At 59.3% G+C, this 19,997-nt stretch overlaps 1 protein-coding gene across 1 annotated transcript in view; it reads left to right on the forward strand.

Annotated features, from left to right (window-relative positions):
- Positions 1 to 1,948: 1,948 nt before the first annotated feature.
- MGAT5B (alpha-1,6-mannosylglycoprotein 6-beta-N-acetylglucosaminyltransferase B) overlaps positions 1,949 to 19,997 on the forward strand; it is a 66,054-nt gene continuing 48,005 nt past the window's right edge. The window contains exons 1-3 of the mRNA XM_080827412.1: positions 1,949 to 2,154; positions 5,715 to 5,827; positions 14,318 to 14,465. Of these exons, the coding sequence (XP_080683538.1) occupies positions 2,087 to 2,154; positions 5,715 to 5,827; positions 14,318 to 14,465 (329 nt within the window). The 5' untranslated portion in view covers positions 1,949 to 2,086. The remainder of the gene's footprint in view (positions 2,155 to 5,714; positions 5,828 to 14,317; positions 14,466 to 19,997) is intronic.

The raw sequence follows: 19,997 nt of genomic DNA on the forward strand, positions 1-19,997 counted from the left end.
CCTCCCACCGCGCCCCCCACCCCGAGCTTACACAAGACACACACAATTGGAAGGGCCATTTCATTCCTGAGTGTGGATGTGGAGTTCACCTTGACATCCAGGGTATAAATCGGTGCCTGGGTGTGTGGCGGGTGTGGGCCGGGCAGAGACCCCTTCCCTCAGCTAGTGCCTGGGCCAGCCTGCCACGAGGCCCATTTTCCGCTGCCGTGTGTCACTCCCCTGCACGGAGGCACGGTCAGCATGTCCTTGTTCAATGCAAATTTGCTACCTAGCTGGAGTAACATTAATCCGCCAACACCAATTCATCATCAGTTTTCACATTAGCAGAGAGCAAGGCGAGATAATGGAATGCGGGACAGGTGAATTTTGATGAAGAAGGAGCAGGAAAAGCAGGAGCATGAGTCATCGCTGGGGAGAAATGGCTCAGAAGTGGGGCTGGGAGATGGGCTAGCAGAGGGGATGGGGGCGAGGGCCCCGGCTGGATGGATGGAAAGTAAAGGTTTTCTCCTCCTCAAAGCCAGGCTTTAAACCCTCAGGGTCATCCATGTCCTTTAACACGTGGTCTGAGGCCTTGGGCTCTTCCTAGCAAGGTGCCTCTCTGTGCGTGGTCAAGGTCTGGCCGGGCAAGTGCTGTTTCTGCCTGAATGCTTTCTCGAATGTGAATGCGGGTCTGGCTTTGGCAGCTGCCCTGCTTGGTTGCGCTGGGAGAAGCCGCTGACCCCCCTCCGCTGTGGCAGACGCATCTCCAAAGTCAAGAGGTGGAGGAGGTTGGGGGAGAGGGCACGCAAATGCTTCGCAGAGTTGGAAAGAGCCTTAGCTGACTTCAGTCACTCTTATTTCATCGTGGAGAAACCGAGGCTTTGGAGTCTCCCTGACTTGCAGGCATCAGCCACTGGTTAGTGGAGGATCTGAGACCAGAACCCCGGTCTGCCCAGCGCGCCCTGGCTGCTGGGCTCCGTGGAAGCGCCCTAGCAGTACAAGAGGCGGAGTTTGAACCCAGCGCAGTGAGTAAAGGGGAGCCAAGGGCAGTTTCTTCCACAGAGGGCCAGAGGATGGGTGAGGGCTGCGAAGCGACCTCACAGCTGCTGGGACCAGGGCAGAAGCCCCCGGGTAGGGTGTAGGGGTGGGGGTGGGAGTGGAGGGGGTGTGTGTGTGGGGGGGGTGCAGAAGCAGCAGGAGGGAGGGCTTCTCCCAGCACCAACCTTTTCGAAGCGGCCCTCGGCCCTTGGGGCTGCTGGCATGCGGGTTGCTCTCGAAAGCGGGGCTGGGGACGTTACACAGCTGGAGGGTGGCTTAGGGACCCCCCGCCCCCCCTCCCCCGTACCCGGGCCGGGAGGGCGCGCTGCCGGGAGGCGGCCACGAGGTGGCGCCGGCGCGCCGAGGAAGCGCGGCAGCCGCTTCTGGGCCGCCCCAGCAGCGGCTCCGCCGCCTCCTCGGAGGAAACAATGCGGCGCCTCCCCGCGTAGCGCGGCGCGGGGCCGGACGCCGGACACCCGACACCCGACACCCGAGCGCGGGCCGCCGAGCAAGCGGGCGGCAGAGCGGGCGTGGGGCGCCCTCGTCGAGAGCCATGGGCGCGGCGCGGTGCCGGGCCGGGGTGCGGCGCGGCCCGGAGGCGCGGGGGCCCGGGGCGCGGGGCCGGGGCCGCCTCTAGCCGGCACCGAGGGCGCGGGCCCGGGGATGAGGGCGCCCGCGGCGGGGAGCCCGTCTGCGCGCCGCGGCGCCGTCCCGCCCAGCGAGCGAGCCCGAGCAGGCAGACGCGCGGCCGGCGGTCGGGGGGCGCGCCGCCTCCCGGCCCCAAAAATGTGAAGCGGGGAGGGCGGAGACGCAGAGACGGCCGGGCTGGGCGCCCTCGCTGCCCTCCGGCAGCCGCGCCGTTCCGCTTCCCGGCCCGCCGAGGCCGCGCCGACCCCGCGGGCCGCGGCCGGAGCAGCGAAGCCGCCGAGCCCCCGCGCCCCCCGACCCCCGCCTCCCTCGGACCCGGCTTCGGCCCACAGCGGGTTCGCGGCCCGGACGCGGCGGGAGCAGGGCCCGGGACGGTGCGTCCGGCCTCGCCCGCGGCTCCTCGCCCAGACAAGTTTGAACAATGATCACAGTCAACCCCGATGGGAAGATAATGGTCAGAAGATGCCTGGTCACCCTGAGACCTTTTCGGTAAAGTTCTCTCCCGGATGGCGCGGGGAGGTCTTTTTCTCCGAGGGGGCGCTGGGTAGGGGTGGGCGAGGTCGTTCCCCGAGAGGGTGTCTGTCCCAGTGGCGGGGGGGGGGGGGCGGTTCGCGCTTCTACCCTTGTGATGGCCAGCGGGGCTGTGACAGGGATGGAGCCGAGGTTCGGGTTCGGGTGGGGGGGGGTGGGCAATCTGAGACGTGCCTCGAGTTGGTCTAGGCTGGAGAGGACTCGGGATGCGAGGGTGGGCATGAGGGCAGAAAGCACCCAGGTTGTGGTCCTGGGCCTCGGCCCAGGGCGCCCCTTTCCTGCTCCTTGGGGTCCTTCCCACTTTGCAGACGGCCCCACCCGGCGGCGAAGTTAGTGCGCCGTGCAGGGCGGCACCCCCCCAGCCCACCACCGGCGCGCGCGTGGAGCCCTGGGTTGAGTCCTCCGCCTGTGCCACTCCTCTGCCCCGGCCTTCTGCTCGCACTCCCCTTCTCCCGGCGGGGTGCCGGCCTGTCTCCAACGGGAAGGTTCCCGAGATTGGAGCAAGGATCTCTCCCGGCCCTTCTGCTGGGAGTTCGACCCTGGATCGGCAGCGGTGGAGAGTTGGTGGCAGGGGCGGCGCTGCGGAGCCCCAGGGCAGCGGGAGCCCGGACCTCCGGGAACCTCCGGAGGCAGGAGGCGGCGAAGACCAATGCCCCCACCCAGTCTTCGGGGGCCAAGGCTAGGCAGGGCTGGGGCCACGTGGGGCTGGCTGGTCCCTGTTGAACCCATCCCAGGGGCCCCCAGAGCCTGTCAGGGAAGGGGTAGCTCCTTCCTCTCTCTGGAGCCTGCGGAGCCCGCCTGCTGCCCGGGTCTGGGAGGAGATGCTAAGTGATGGGTGCCCAGCGGGATGGGAGAACCACCTTGCTCAGGGGGGGCTGGGCAGCACAGGGCGCCAAGGGAGGGGCAGGGGTCGAACTCCAGAGGCCACAGGTGGGGTGTGGGTGCCATCCACCCTGTGGGGGCAGGAACTGGGCAGGCGGATTTGGGTTGTGGGAGGGGCGGGTTTTGAGCCCCTGCCCCTTCCAGGGCCGAGGTTGGTCTCACTCTCAGCTCCTGACGGGGAGACCATGGCTCAGGTGTCTGTGGCCTCCCCAGCCCCTCCTGGGTGGGCCGGCCCTGTTTTGTGGAGCTGAGGAGACTGCTTTGGGGACGGCTGGGATCATGATGGACCACCACTGTCTGGAGGATATGGGAGGGGAGAATTGTAGAGCTGGTGATGCTGAGAGTATGGTCTTGGGCAGGAGACAGGGAGGCAGCTGGAGCCCTGACAGAAGGTTCCCATGAGAAGCAGGGCAAAGCGGGGCGGGAAGCGGGTGTCTCTGGAAAGGGCCTTACTCCTCCAGGGAAATCCTCAAATCCCTGGCAGACGCTGACTGTTTAGAGGGTCCTCTTCCCAAGTCTGCCGCCCCATGTTGACCCCGGCCTCCCAGTCATGGGAGGGCCAGCCAACTGGGGTGTCAAGCTTTGGCTGGATATTTTCTGTTGCAATTGGAGGCGGCCGCGGGAGCCAGCACCACGGACAGCGCCCACTCCCGGGAGCTGCTGCCTTCTGGGGTCCTGGCTCTTTCGGGCTCTTATTTAAAGGCAGGATTCAGAGGTGGGATTGCATAGGTTCCCCTCCCTTCAAGTTGTGTGTCTTCGCCTAGGGTCTCTCTAGGCTGCCCAGAGACCCACAGCCACCCGTGGAGTCTTTGTGTCCCCTTCAGATGGAGGGGGGCTGCCTCCCACCTCGTCACCCCTACTTGTTTTTAAGGGCAGACTGGAGGCCCTGTCTCCTCTGTCTCCCTCTGGCAGGACCCTTATTCTGTAGTTGCTCCTGGCATGTTGCTTGAGTAGATACGTGGGTGTACGAAACCATTTTAACCTGAGTCTACCGTGAATGGCCCTAGGATTGAGGTCTGGCAGAGAGAGAGGCAGGTGAGGTGTGCTGGGAACTTCAGATTCTGGGCGAAAAGTTTAGACCCCTTTTTCACAGCAGGTGTTTGGACCCTGAAGCCCAGGTCCCTAGCTCTAAATACAGTCCCACAGCTGTGGAGGGGGTTTGGGGAAGGAAGGGACCCTAAACTCGAGGAACCTGTCCTTGTCCTCAGGCTGGGAGGACGAACAGCTGTTCAGGATCTTCCCGGGTGTGCGGCCGCCGACCTCCTCCGCTGCTCTTCTGGCTGCTGTCTTGAGAGCAGCCTGGCTTCATGTTGGGATCCCGGGGCCCCATCCCCAAGCGTGGTGGAATTCAGTGAGGGGGGCCCTCAGAGGTGAGGGAGCAGTGTCCCTTAGGCTGTCTCTCTTGTCCCCCTTGTCCTCTCCCAGGTGAAGCCCTCAACGCCCTCTCTGCCTTGGGGGTTCTGCACCCTCTCTGATTTAACCTCTAACAGCTTCATTTAAATATGGGGTGGGAATTTTGTTGTGCTTTTATTTTCTTCTGCAATTGTGTGTTTTCTTTAATGGGCTAAGTTTTAATTAAATACCGGGGGGGGGCTCCCCTTTCATATCTACCAGCTTTGCAAGCCCCTCTGATCCATTCAAGGTCCCAGAACACCTCCATCTCTGGCCTCCCCAGTGCTGGTTAGTTCAGTTCTCCTGTTTGGGACCCAGCACCTGATATGGAAGCAGCAGGAGACGGGAGTTCCCTGCTATCCCCCTGGGGCCACCCCAGTGCCCCACACCTGGGAAACAACCAGATGTGTGTTGAAGGAACGAACAATTGTCCTGTTTTGGGCCGCTCTCCTGATCTGTGCCCCGGATGAGCGCCCCTACTACTTGTGCGCAGGTGTCCACTCGCTCTGACCGGTCCAGTGCACACAACTACCATGTGTCTGCCTGTTAAAGATGTGGGTTAGGGAGAATCTGGGCCCTGCCCTTGTAGATCTTCCCCTCTGGTAGGGATGGGGGCACACGCCATCCCCCTCGAACACGATAAGGAGGTGTTCAAGCCAGCTCATGACTGATGGCTGTGGCAAGACCTGTGTACACAGTGCAGAGCCGGGCCCGGGTGACTGATGGGATCCAGGTGGGTTTCGTCTGGACCAATGACTTGCCCTCTGGCTGGCATCAGCACCTGCTGTTTCCATCTATACCAGCGGTTCTCAAACTTGAGCAAGGATCAGGATTGCCCAGAGAGCTTGTTCAAACATGTTGCTTGCACTACCCCCAGAGTGTCTGATTTGGTAAGCCCAGGAGTGGAGCCCCAGATTTTGCATTTCTAACAATCCCAAGGTGATGCCAGTGCTGCTGGTCTGGGGATCACACATTGAGGGCCGTGCTAATGAGCCAGGCTCTATCTGGAGGCTGGAACTTGCCCGAACTCTGCCTGTATCATTGTCCCTTGGGGTTTCATGTGAGGTTCTCGGCTATCTCCCTGTCGTCGAGCTCTCTTCATTCTGAGCTCAGCCCTGGATCTTCTGTCCCCCCCATCCATCGTTCCATCCTCGCTCCCTCACCCACTCATTTGTACAGAGCCTTTGCTGGATGGGGGTGCTTCCCACTGACCTGTTTCTGACCTGCCCTCTTGCTCTCTGCAGGCTCTTTGTCCTGGGCATCGGCTTCTTCTCACTCTGCTTCCTGATGACGTCTCTGGGAGGCCAGCTCTCTGCCCGGCGCCCGGGGGACTCCCCCTTCACCATCCGCACAGAAGGTATCTTGGTGGGGAAAGGGGAGTCAGAAGTGGGTGCAGGTGTTTGTGGGTGGAGGGGAAGGAGGCCTTTGAACCAAACAACTCAAGGGACTCTCTGGGGCTCCGTCCCAGGGATCCAGGCCACCTCATCTAGGGACGTGGGAATGGAGCGGGGCCTTGGCTTAGGCTGTCTGACCCCACACACTGCTTTGGCTTTGGTCCTAGCTGTGATCATCGGGCTTCTTCTGACCCAGACTCTCCGGCCAGGGAAGGGCCTTTGAGTCACGGCTTCCCAGGCATCAGAAGAGGCTGCTTGAGTTGCTTCTTTAGTGTGTGTGTGGAGGGGAGTGGTCCTGCATATGACACCTGTCCCTTTGAGGCGCACACACTCTGTGCTTTTGACCCAGGCTGTGGGCACAGCCGAGGGGGCCAGGGCTGGGGCGGGGGTGGAGGATGGGGAGAGGTGGAGGGCAGGCCAGGCCCTGAGCTCACGTGTCTTATCTCTGAGCTTTCCGACAAAGTCCAGACCTTTGTGGCTCCTTGCCCACGTGACACTTGTGAGGCGGTGGAACAGGGGTTCAGAGCACGGGCTTTGGGGATCCGATGGACCTGGTTTGTACCCTGGCTCATTATTTCCCAGCTGTGTGCCATTGGCCAAGTCGCTTAACTCACCTATGGGATTGAATGAGCTCACAGCATGGGGGTGTGATGGGGTCCAGACCTGGGACGGGCCCTCCCCACTTCTCTTTCTACTCAATGAAGAATGGCGAACAGTGCAGAGTCCAGCTTCACGGGTCTCAGGGGCTCTTCTGGTCACCGCGGGAGGGAGGAACACAGGGTGTTGGGGCAGCCTGGGCAAGTAGGGTTTCTGGAACTCTTTGGCGGGCTGGCTCAGTGGGCTCTGCCCTGCTCCTCTGGGCATGTCTCTGTCTGAAGTCTGTTTTCTCAAAGCCGCAGGGCCCGGCTGCGTGGCTGCCCCGTTCCCAATGGCAAGTATACCCTCCAGGAGCGTGGCTGTCGTCTTGGGGGGCGCTCTGAGGGGCACTCGTTATGCCATCTGGCGTCTCATCATTAGATTTGTTCCTTTGGTTTAACATGTACTTCTTTAAACTTGCAAAGCTCCTGGCAGGAATTCCACATTTATTAGTCATTCAAGCCTGAATGTAAATGAATGTATCCCACCTCTGACTCGCAGAGATGCGTCAGTCTCTCTGAGCCCCAGTTTTCTCCTCCGATAAATGGGGACGAGCCCTGTGTGCCCAGAGTTGATGTGAGTCATGCTGAGATAGCACATAGGAAGGGGCTCGAGCAGCATCTGGCAAATAGTACAAGCGCCATCAATATTTATTGTGTTCAGCCCGAGATGGGGACATGGCAGAAAAGGTTGTTTAGGGGAATGGGCGAGAGGATGCTGGGATTTCCGCACAGGAGATGGGTGTGAAGGAGATTGAGGCTGGAAAAGGGGGCACGGGGCGGTTGTGAAGGCGCACTTGAGGGGCGGCTTGGAGGGGGTACTGGAGGTCTCGGGTGGATCATGGGGGACGTGGAGTGTGAGGAGACAGCATCTAGGGACAGGTGCTCAAGCCACTCCTGGAGAGGGTCACGCCTGCCTGGGGGGCTGCTACGGGGGCTTGAGGAAGTGGGACCTCCAGAAAGGTAAGGGATCCAGGAGGTGGGGATCGGGGGCTGGGGGAGGAGGGGCGTATGGTTGGGTGCCCGTCCTTCTGCTCGTCTCCCTGGCAGGGGATGGGGCCAGTGGCCCAGAGTGCAGGGGGCTTGTGGGAGCCCTGCTGAGCCGTGCACTGTGCAGTTTTGCCTGGTAGAGGAGGTGGGAGGCCAGCCCCAACCAGATCTGTGTCTTAGGGGTGGGCAGAGCCCTGGAGGGGAGAGCACTTGCCCAAGGTCACCCAGTTAGATTAAAGGCATATGCGTGTGTATGTGCACACGCGTGTGCCCGCATACACGCTCAGGCTTTCCATTGGAGCGTAATATCCGCAAGATGAACGCATCGCTCAGCCAGCAGCCTCGACCAGGAAACGAAGCGTGAGCAGCCCCCGGGGTGCCCTCACGGCTGCTCCCGCCCAGTGCTCTCCTACGGGTGTCAGGACCCTGACTTCTCATAGCACAGGGCTTCGCCTGTTTTCAGACGTCGTGAGGAAGGGATCGCAGCGCGGCTTTCTTTCACGTGTGCTGTTTTCCTCTCATTACTCCACTTGAGAGGGCCATCCCCGCTGTGTGGCCGTAGACGCTTGTCCCCGCCGCTGTCACGTGAATTCCGTTGTGGGAGGGCCCCACGTGATGTTTACCCACTCGACTGGCGGTGGACGTTATTTCCCGTTTGGGACGCGGGGCTGGTGATGCTAGGAACATCCTGGTCCCTGTCTTCCGGGCCACACACGCATTTCTCTTGCGCACACAGAAGGGTGAAGTTGCCGGGTCTCCTGTCTCTTGTGACATCCGTTCTCAGAGCAGGTTCAGCCAACTCAAAGCCTTTTCGCATCTCCTGGGTCCCTGGGCTGGAGGCTAAGCACCTAGAATGTGGAACTAAAGGTGGGGAGGGGGAGACAGATGGGGAGGGAGGCCTCACCCTTCTGGAGAACTGACCCTGGCTTGGTCCCCATCCCAATTATCTTTGTCCCCCCTGGTTTCTTTCATGCCATTGGATGAAGTGGATTTTTTGGGAGAGACCCAAAAGCAGGGACTTGGAAGAGCCCCAAGTTTACTTTGTGGGTTTAAAATCCTGATCTTGCAAAACACGCCTCCTCCAAGGACACCCGCACGCTGTGCCTGCAGCGGCCCTGCAGGAACCGGGGGAGGTGCGAGCTTTTCTGCCTAGGAGCCACCTGAGCGGAGGACTGGGGCTGGAGGGCGGTCAGGTGGGAGGGGAGGGAGGGGGAAAGGGAGACTGGAGGTCAAGGGTGGAGGTTGGGTTGTTGCTGTTGCGTTGGTTCCTGTGTCTGTGCAGCCCCAGGGCAGAACCTTAGGAAGGCATTGCCATTTAGTGGGGGGAAAAATCCTTGCACTGATCCGCAAACCATCTGAGCACAAATGGGGGAAACAATCTGTCGTGTCCTGGCCTGTCAAGCCTGGGAGGGAAGTGGGCCCCCAGGACGAGGCTGGGGAGGGCTGGGAGACGCAAGGTGTTCTCTAAAAGGGGGGGGGGGCACCTGGATGGCTCAGTGGGTTAAGGCCTCTGCCTTCGGCTCAGGTCATGATCCCAGGGTCCTGGGATCGAGCCCCACATCGGGCTCTCTGCTCAGCAGGGAGCCTGCTTCCTCCTCTCTCTGCCTGCCTCTCTGCCTACTTGTGATCTCTATCTGTCAAATAAATTAAAAAAAATAAATAAAAGGAGGGGGGCCCTGCCATGGCCTCCGTGGACTGTGGTCTCCCAGCGGAGGCTCTGGACTCCCTTCTAAGCCAGGTTGTATTTTGTGATAAAGTTCTCTTGTTTGGGGATAAAAATGTGAGAGACGTCTCCTTCTGTATTCTGCGCACTCGTCTTCAGATTCAGGAGGGGAGGGAGGCTACAGGAAGCGCAACTGCAAGTCTGACCTGATTCCCTCTTGCCGCAGGTGGGCCTGCCTCGGGCCCTGGGGGCCTTCTCTCCCACAGAAGGAGGGGGTTTTGCCTGCGCCCTCACCAGACCCCGGTCCCTCCTCCCTGCCTCCTGGCTGTACGTCCCCTTTCTCATCCTAGGGAGGAACTTGCTCTCCTCTTAGGGGCAGGGGGTGGGATGTGAGCTTGTGTCTCAGGCCTCTCTCCTGATGTTGCCGTGGATTCCCCGAGCATGTGTGGCTGGCTCTTCCCGGTCTCTGTCTTGTCTGGAAGAGGTAGCAGTTAGAGGCCATCGCTGGGGAGAGGCCTGCAGGCGGGAAGGCCTTGGCTCAGCTGTACACGGCTGCTCTGAGGTTCCCTGGGGACATGGCCCTGCCAGACCTTCCTACCCCCAGCTGGGATTCGAACGTGGGGAATAGCAGAAAAATATTTCCTTGCTCTGTAACTGTCTCTGGCCTTGGACCTTGGTATTAGGGAGCTCGTCCCCCCAGAGGCTGGTGATGGGTAGGTGGGCCAGGGCGCAGGGCCTGGCCTTGTCTCCTGTGCTGCCCAGAGCCCCAAGCCTCAGTGACCTCAGCTGGCATCCATGGTGGCTGTGTGCTGAGGGACACATGTGCTCATTTCTCCAGCTGGGCAAACATTTAAGTCGCAGCCCCTATCTCAAGAGCCAGGGAGGTCTCTCTTATCTGGTGAGGTGGGGGCTCCTTCAGTTTCTAGGAACCAGCGAGAAAGGGTTGGGTTGGGTACAAGAAAGGAGGACAAGGCAGGGGACAAGGGAGGATTGGAGAGAAGAACAGAGGAGCTCGTCTGTGTCTGGAGGGGTGGGGAGGGGCGGGGAGGGGCTGGGCCTGGATGGGTAATAAAACACCTCAGTCTGTAACCAGGAGGAGCCATCTGTATCTCTCAGTGCCGGCTTTCCTTATTTATATGGAAATATGGAGGGAGTGCGTGTGAGTCCTGAGATGTGTTCCTGGGGTTTCACATTAAATACATTTCATTTTAGCTGACACCGGGAGCGGTAAGGTGACTCAGGGCCAGCCAGGGCTCAGGCTCCGCGGACAGTCGGGGGTGGGCGGTGGCCGCCAGGGAGCTGGTCAGGGAGCAGGTCCCACCGGAAGCTCCCTGGAGGTGGTGGGCAGCTTTCAGTCTGCGCCATCCAAGCCCCAGTGATGGGGGAGGGTCTCGTGGTCTTGGTCCAGTCTGATGGAGGTGTCCTTACAGACCCATCTGAGAGCCACAGTGTGTCTCCTTAGAGGTGTCCCTAAGCCCTTGGGTCTTCTGGGTCACTCTTTCTGGTGACGTGTTTAAAGAATTGGCTTAATCCTTCCTATGCGGGGCCATGCAGAGCCCCACAGATCTCCAAGGACTCTCTGGGGGGTCTTATGTGTCCCTGGCCACCTCTTCTCTGAGCTCCTGCTTCTGTGAGTTATCCTGCTCAGTTTTGTCCCCTCCTGTGTCGTTTGTGTCCCTGACATTGACCTACTGGGAAGGGCACCCTTTCCCCCAATTCCTGGCACAGAGTAGGGGGTGATGACTTGGGGGCTGGGACCACTGGGACGCACAGCAAGCAGATGACAGGTCCCGCCTGCATCCCCGCAGCTGGAACCCCCCACCCGACCCCACATTGCCCTCCGGCTGCCCTGCCTCCCCCGCCTCTGAGCCCCTGTGCCTTGTTCTCGCTCCTCTTCTCCCAGGCCGGACCAGGAACCCCCAGTCTTCCGACTTGAATATGCAGTCATTTCGCTTTCTCTCTGTCTCACTGCTCTGGGCATCTAGACTCCCAGACTCTGCTCTGGCCCACCCAGGGTTTAGTAAAACAAAACTGAGCTCTCTCCCTAAGGGGATTCTGCTGGCTTTTATAGGAACAGTCTTTCCTTTCCTGTTACCCTAATCTCGAGAGGGGCGGTTAGGGCAAGAGCCAAAACAGGAGTCCCGGCCCATAGAAACTCAGGGTTCCGTAGTCCGGTGCCTCATTTATAGGAGGAGAAACCGAGGCCCAGAGAAGGAACGTGGCACGTCCGTCCACCCTGCAACCATGTGGCCGGCGACAGAGCAGGTGGAGTGCAAGCATTGTCACTCCCACCCCAGCCTGTCCCCAGCCTGTCCCCAGCCGTGGTGCTGCCCTGGCTCTGCTTGGCTTCTGGGGCAGCTCTGGGCCAGATGGGGCAGCTCTTCTGCTGCCTGTGCTGTGGGGCGGGGTGTGTGCTGGGGGGGGGCGGGGACTGTGTCACTGAGGTTCCAGGGAGGGGCTCAGGCAGTGAGGAGGAGCCAGGGAAGCTGGAGATGAGCTCGGACAGAGGGACAGCCGTGTGACAAGGCAGGGTGCCAGGCCCGAGACATTCTGGGGAGCTTAGCCGTGCTCCAGAAGCAGTGATGTGGGCTCGGCATTGTCGAGGGGCCGCATCTGCAGGAGCGAGCTGCTGCCCAGGCTCTGTGGTCCAGCTGGGGCTGCATGCTCTGGCCAGATCATGGTCGGGCGGCCTTGGTTAACAAACTCTGACTTAGGGTGTCCCCAGCTGCAGTCTTGCTCTCCTTTTGTCATGCCATACCTTTGAGGAAAGGACCACCCCAGCCTGAGCTGTAGCATTGGCTCATCAGGGCTGCCCAGGGAGGGCGGGCAGGCTGTGCACTGCACAGCTCCAGGAGTGGTACCAAGTAGCGGCCAGGTCAGATCATCTGATGTTCCCCTATTTTTCTAGCTGAGACGATAGGAACCAGCACCCCCACCTTGTTTTACTCTGTGCTCCAAGCACCAGTTGAAAGCCACATATTACGTTTGGATGGATGATGGGCTTGGGTGGGGGTCCCAGGGGTGAGAATGATTTGGAAGACTAACCATCACCCCTGGATCTGTGGAGTTGAAAGAGAGGGGGAGCTATTTATATCTCCTTGGATTGATTGACTAACTGGCTGAGTACTGAGCTAGTGTGCCGGGATGGAGGGGTGGGAGAAGCTTGCTTCACTTAGCACAATGGTGAAATTGCCCAATCCCGACTGGTTTGTTAAAAATCCACCCAGTTTCCTGAGAAGGGAAAGTGGGAAGATTGCTGGTTATTTCAGCTGCTGGTGCAGAGATGGGATAGAGACCGTGTGTCTTTCCTTCCTTCCTCTAGATAATGCATTTTTTATCAACACCCGAACTCACCCATTTTCATTCTTGGGCAGCTGTGTGTGTGTGTGTGTGTGTGTGTGTGTGTGTGTGGTGTTGGAGTCAGGGACCCTAGATTTCGTAAGGAAACTGCAGCTCCCTGATGCTCCAGATTTCACGGCATGTGAGTGACCCCTCCCCGGCTCCTGGTGGCCTCCTTTCTGACCTCAGGTGGACTCAGTCCTCTGGGGAACAGAGCCAGGAGGTGACTTAGTCAAGAGAGAAAGCGGCGAACACCATTGGACGAGGCCGGGCCCAGAGCCACGGGGTATGGGGGACAAGCAAAGTGGAAATGTCACAGGCAGCCTTGGTACCTGAAGCCTGTCTTGCTGCCCCCCTCCCCCTGCTCGCCCTCAGTTCAGTCCTAAGCTTGGCGCAGGGGAGACCAGCCCCTCTGACCTCTTCTTTTTCCCCCACCTCTGCCCCTGGGGCCCTGGGGCCTGCCATGCTCTCTTCTGCCCACTCCTGGCACTGTGACAGCAGACAGCAGATAGGACTTGGTATTACTGACTTGAGTTGGGGCCCCAGAGGCTGATAATGTTGCTGTGAATGTCCCTTGGCCACAGAGCCCCACTGGGTTGGGGGTGGGGGTGCGTGATGGCAGAGGCAGGCGAGAGCCTCTCTGAGCTCACCAGGCCCTGGCCTCTTCTTTCTGGAGAAGCACATGCTGCTGGTACCCCAGCCCTTGGCTCCTGCTGTTTCCGAGCACTCGGGCTGACTCGTGGCTGCTGGTGACGGCCGTTCTTTGCCCAGGGCTTCTTGTAGCCACTGCCGCTGGCTGGCCACCCTCCAGCAGGTGGGTAGTAGCAGGAGTTGGCTGTCTCTGCGAGCCACCGGCAGGAGACGGGGTGCACATGGCCCAGCTCCCTCACCGCTGGGCGGAGGACTCTGGGGCCGACTCGGCATCTGCTGGTCTCCCCAGGCTGGTGACTCGCCCTCTCTGGGCTGTCTCCCCTTCCCTGTGTCACCTCTTCACTCCCTCACTGGGGTTTCCTTTACCTCCCAAATGCATGACTTGTCCTCAAACCCTTGTCTCGGGGTTAGTTTTTGGGGAACCCAACCTCAGGTCCTCCCACTCCCCCGGAAGGCCCTGGAAGCACTCAGGTCACCATGACTTGGCTTATTTGGTGTGGGAGGTTCAGAGCTGGCTCTTGGGCTTTGCAGGGAACCAAACTGGGGATTGCGGTGCCTGGACCTGAGCATCTGTGGACCATTTGGAGGGTGTTAAAACCTTCACATGAGGGTACCTGGGTGGCTTTAGTAGGTTAAGCATCTGCCTTAGGCTCAGGTCATGATCCCAGGGTCCTGAGATTGAGCCCCACACGGGTCTCCCTGCTGAGTAGGGCGTCTGCTTCTCCCTCTGTCCCTCCCTCCCCTGCTCATGCGCGCATGCGCATGCGCGCGCGCGCGCGCGCGCGCGCACGCGCTCTCTCTCTCTCTCGCAAAAATAAATAAATAAAATCTTAAAAAAACACACACACACACAAAAAACCTTCACATGATCTGACTGAGATTAGGTGTAATGCTCCATTCTGCAGGTGACGAAACAGAAGCCCAGAGACATTAAGATGATCTCAGTGTCACCCAGCTGGTAGAGAGCAGGGTTGGCCTGGGACTCTGTACCCCAGCACGACGCAGTGGGGGAGTCCCTGTCCTGCAGGGGTGAGGGGTGGGGTGGGCTCACTCTCCTGACCCCTCCTTAGCCTGCAAAAGCGGGAGTGGGGTTGGAGTCAGAGAGCCACCAGGCGGCTTCAGGTGGCCCGCAGGCTGCGGCCGAGCCTGACCGTGTGCCCGCACTCTGTCCGCAGTGCTGGGAGGGCCGGAGTCCCGCGGCGTCCTGCGCAAGATGAGCGAGCTGCTGGAGCTCATGGTGAAGCGCATGGACGCGCTGGCCCGGCTGGAGAACGGCAGTGAGCCGCACCGGGCTGCTGGCCACGGGCTCTTGGCTGCGGACAGGTAAGGGGTACGCGGAGGGGGAGGGGCACTCAGGGTGGGGGAAGGGGGAGCACCCCAAGGTGCTGGTGGGCGCCATATCAAAATGCGCTCCCAGAGCAGGGGCGGGGGGCCCTGTCGGGCAGCCCCCTTTCGGCTAGCCATGTGGAAACGTTTAAGAATGCACAAGCCACCCGGTATTACAACCCCGAGCACATGCCCGCCGCCATACTCAACAGCTGTTATCATTTTGTCATGTTAGTGGCCTGACGTCCTTTTTTCCTTTTTCCTAAAAATCGCAGACAAAAGCCTTTCCTGGCTCCCCGTAGAGACAAGGGCCTTCCTGAGTTAGGCGTCTGTTCTTCGAGTCCGCAGTAACCGTTGGCATATGCCTCCTTTATACGCACACGCCACAAACACACACACCACAAACACGCACACACCACAAACACGTGGTGTGGGGCGTTTGCTGGCCCCATGTGAGTGGGTCCCACAGCATGTTTCCTGCACCTGCGTTTTCCACTCAACACGACAGCTTGGAGCTCTGTCCACGTGGACGGTCACGTGTGGGATGGGCGTATGGGTGAGATGGCCCAGCGGTTGTCTGTCCTTTACGAATGGGCCTGGGCCATTTTTGCCAGAAAGAATTTCTTGGTTTTTTCATTCTAAATATTCCCCTACTGAGTCTGGAATGTCCAAAGGTCTCCGAGAGTTGGTGCCATGGTCCCTTGTGCCTCAGCAGTGGCCCCGGAGCCCCTGCGTGAAACCAAATCATGTGTCTTAGGTGTGTGAGTGATCTGGAACCCCAGAGAAGGAGGATGTGTGAGGTCGGGGCCATCCCGATGGGGCGTCTTGGCCCTCAGGCTCGGCTGTGGAGGGAGGGGCTTGCTGCCCACCCGCCCCAGGGAGATGATCTGCACTTGACCTCTTTTCGGCACTGGGGTTCCTTGTGGGGTGGATTTGCCCCATGTGTTCTAACTGCTAAAAAGTGAGTTTGAAACCCACACTTTACACGATTTAGCAAAAGCTGTACGTTGGCCAGTGTGACTTGCTAAAATTGTTCTACTGCTGAAAAATATCGTTGAAATCCACACTTCCAGACAATTTGTAGGAAAGCTGTAGCCCAGCCAATATGTGTGATGGAAAAGCCAAGGCTCCAGGCATTTCCTGTTTGGAGTTTGGCACAGTCTGGGTTAAAGTGTTGGTGGCCAGTCCTGGTCATGGCGGGACTCCGGCTGGCCTGAGGAAGGGGGTGTGGGTGGCGGACCCCTCCTGTGGACTGGGGGTCCTTTGCTCCGTAGCCTGCCTAGGCTGGGCTGCCAGTGTGACATCATCTCACACTGGCCCTGCCGATGGAAGGTTCTGGAGGCCCAGTCGGGTCACCAGATGTCGGCGTGACTACTTTCATATGAGGTGGCGTTTACCAGAAGCTCACCCAGGGCCTGGTGTCATCCTTACTGCATTACCTCAGTGGTGTCATCTGTCCCAGCCCCGCTTTACGGGTGCTTCCTTTTCTGCCACAGCGAGGAGGGAACTGAGGCCCAGAGAAGGTCAGGATCTCGCCCAAAGCTGCACAGCTGCTAAGGGGCTGGGCCCGGCTCTGGGCCTGGGCCAGCAACTCCAGAGCCCGTGTTTCCACCACTGAGCTCTTGGTAGCCATTCACGAAACATGCGGCTGTGTGAGGGTTAGTTTTTATTCCTTTGCAAGACGTTTCAGATCAACGAATTCACAGCCCAGGGACAAGATACCCTTCGTTAGCTCTTTGCCTTGATTTTTTTTTGGCTTGGAAAACGTAGGCACTGAGATGACAGCCCGGGGGCCACGCGATGGTAGTGTTGGGTGCCTCTCCCAGTGCGTGGCTCCTGAACAGGCTGCGTGGCCGTGTGCTGGGCGGATGCTCTCTCAGCATCCCAGATGAGGATCTGACAGAGCAAACTGAACCGATCCGCTCATGAAGTATGTCTTGGACCTACTAAGTGCCAGGCTTGGCCAGTGGTGTTGGGGGCCCAGCGATGAGCCTTGTCCTCACTCCTGCGGAGAAGACGGGCAGTAACCAAGAAACAGAAATAAGAAAGACAAGTTTAGTCACTGATGCCTGCTCTGAAGGCCTAGGGGTGGGTGCCGTGGAAGGAACTAGTCACACGGGGAGGTCTGGGAAGCCCTTTCTGAGTTGGTGGTACTTAAGCTTGATTCTGTGGGAATCAAGGAGCCGGCTGTGGGAAGGAGCCAGCCACAGGAGGAGCTGGGAGTAGAGAATTTGAAGTAGAGCAAGCAACAGGTGCAAAGGCCCTGGGGTAGGTGTAAGCTTGGTATGGTGGAGGAAAGGAGTCAACGTGAAAGCTGACATGGCAAAGTGGGGTGAGGGACAGGAGAGGCCCACAGAGCAGAGGGTAGAGGCTTTGTCAGCTGTGGTGAGTCTGTGGGACACTATTCTGAGCGGTGTGGGAGTTTGCCAGAGGGTTTACCACCAGGGAGTGCTGGGACCTGGCTTCTTTTTTAAAAAAAGAGCTCCAACCACTGTGTGAAGAAGGGAAGCCCGGGAGCTGGTGGCTGAAATGGGGAGAGGAAGTAAAAGGATTGGGCTCCCCCGGAGCTCCCTCTGGGGCATGAGATCATTTTCTCCTCTGTGCAGAGTCCACATTCCTCTCGCTGTCTGTGCCCCTCTCATCCAGCCCCTCACCCTTTTGGCATCTTTTGCCCTCTCCTGCCCCCGGCTGTGCTGCCGCCCCTCTGGACTGCTGGCTTAGCCTTTGCCCACAGGGCTGCTCACCAGCCTGAGGGCAGAACACCAGGCCGCTCTCCCTCCACGAGCATCCTGCTGTAGGGGCAGAGACGAGGGTCAGGTGGTCCGTCTTCTTGGGCGGGAGACCTTCTGTCAGCTCGTGCAGCGTCGTGTCTGGTTCCTTCCAGTCCTGGCCTCTCCCTCCCTCCCTCCTTCCCCTGCCCTGCCCTTCATCTCCTTCGGAGGGGAGTCCGCGCCGCCTCCTAGCTCCATCCTAGCTCCATCCCGGAAAATAGCAACAATCCATCAAGACCAGCAGAGCCCATCAAACCCCATAGGCAAAGCCATAAATTGCAGGGACATTGTTGCTTCTGGTTTCAGGGAGAGAAATGGTGGGTGTGTTCAGGGCATGGGGGGCAGTGCTGCTTGCTCACACCTCGCCTGTGCACAGACGCTCCAGCCCCTGCCCCATCTAAACCCCCTGGATTGACCTATCTGGGCTAGGCAGGAGGGAGTCCTGCAGATGTGCGTGCTGCTGTGTTTCCAGCAAACTCTGTTCACCTGCACTTGGATTCCTCACTTCGAAATGATCCGTGGCCTGAACAACCCCCACGGTCCTCCCCCGGCCCTGCTGGAAGCTTCTGGACTGTTGCCTCCTACCCATGGTTAGTATGTCCTCGGGGAAAGCAAATTTGCTTTTTTAGCCTAGGAAAACCTAATTAGGGGTTATTTGCAGATTTGCTGCAAATGGCATCATATTACGTATCCTAAAGCCAAACAGTAATGATCTCTGAATTTCCCATAAGGCTTCTCTGCAGCAGCAGAGACGACCAACATTTTAGGCTGTTGTTATTCGAGTCAAATGTGAGTCCGTATCTGCTGGACACTTGTGTGTGCGGAGTCTGGGCCGGGGTTTCTGGAGCTCTGTTCTCAGAGGGACCCTGCCCTCAGAGGGGCAGCCGGCACCCGGCCGTGTGCACAGCGAGAGGGACAGCAGGGCTGTGTTGGAGAGTCCGTAGCTCACTGCAGTGAGGGGCAGACTCGGGGCTGCATCCTGGCTGCTGACTGGCTGGGGGGCTGGCAGCAGGTCATATGACTGCTCTGAGCCCTCATCGTCTCCGTCCTCATCTGTCAGTGAGAGAGAAAGCTGGGGAGAGGGGAGACTCTGCCTCCGCCTCCAGCCCCCTCCTCCGCCCCAACCCTGTGGTTGCTCTCCCTTCCCCGCTGGGTGAGCAGAGAGAGAAGGGGCGAGCTGATCACATTTGGGAGGGCCTAGAATCCCCAAGGAGGAGAGGGAGTTTGGGGTGAGCCTGCTGGAAGTGGGGGGGCGAGCATTTCAACAAAGTAGCACGAGCCGGGTGCTCCAGACAGAGGCAATGAGCAAAACCACCCGTAAGGCTCAGATGTGGGAGGAGGGGCTGGAGGACCTGGTGAGTGAGGGGGAGCAAACCCCAAGCTTGAGGGCTGCGAAAACTCTCTACAGACTCTATACTCCCCAGTTTATGTCTTCAGTCTCAAATCTCCGCATGCCCACCCAGCCGGGTGTCCCGGGAACAACTCAGATGCGGCGTGTTCTGGACACACCTGAGCCCCCCTTCTCCCCAGCCCTCTCACTCCAGGCCATGCCAGTCCCAGCCTTTCCATTGTCTGGACCCCCAACCTTGGAGTCAGCCTCGACCCTTCTCTCTCTCACTTGTGTCCCGTTCGTCAGCAAATTGCCCCCCACCGTCAGAATGTGCCCAGAATCCCACCTCTGTCCACTGCCCGCCACCTCTGCCCTCCTCCCACTGATTCCCAACTCAGCAGCCAGAGAGATTATTTTAAAATACCAATTTGGTCAGGAGCCTCCTCTGTTCCCCACCTCCCCCATAGCTCCCTGTCACACCCAGTGGCCCGTGACCCCCGCGCCCCCAGCCCCGTTGTCTGTCCGGCTCCTCCCCTGCTATCTTCCCTCTTGCTCCCTGGGCTTCAGCCCACCAGCCTCGTCACCGCTCTGCGGCACAGCCGTCTCCCTCTGGGCCTTTGCACAGGCTGTGCCCTCTGCCTCCAGTGCTCTTGTCTCAGATCTGGCCCGGTGATCCCCCCACGGGTTTCTCCCCTGACGTCCTTCAGTTTTTGCTCACATTTTGCTCACCAACGGGTCCTTCCCTGAGGACCTGTTTCGAATTGCACCCCATCTCCCACATTCCCCATCCCTGTTCGTTTGTCGTCACCTCACCCGGTGTATTTTCATGATTTGCTTGTCCGCTATCTCCAGAGCTGGAAGAGATGCCCTGTGAGGGCAGAGATTTTTGCCTGTGTCACTTCTGGATCCCAGAGTTCAATAAGTAATCGTTGGAGAAAGGAAGGGAGACAGGGAGGAAGGGAAGAGCGGCAGTGTGCGCGCCCTTGGGTGCTCTGGGGAGTTGTGCCTGTGCCACTGTGCGCGGCGGGACAGCAAGACAGAAGCCAGGGGCGCTGTGGCCATCGCCACCCCGGACGAGTTCCTGTTCTGGAAGCCGAGGAGGTCGGCCCATCTGGGAGGGCCCGGTTACTGCTGCGTGGCCTGTAACGACCTGGTCATATCACACTGGGAATCTGTCTTAGGAAAAGAATCTTAACTTAGAAACAGGTGTATGAACAGCTTGGTCCTTGATGCCTTTTTCACGGTGTCAAAAAGCGTGAGCAGTGGGGCGCCTGGCTGGCTTCGTCGGTGGCATGTGCGACTCTTGATCTCGGGGCTGTGAATTCAAACCCCGTGTTGGGTGTAGAGGTGACTTAAAATAAAATCTTAAATCTTAAAAAACCTCACAAAGTTGGAGCGACAATTTGAACGTCCCCCAGCGAGGAAACC

The sequence above is a fragment of the Martes martes genome, assembly GCF_963455335.1.
Source record: "Martes martes genome assembly, chromosome: 16".
Taxonomy (NCBI): Eukaryota; Metazoa; Chordata; class Mammalia; order Carnivora; family Mustelidae; genus Martes; species Martes martes.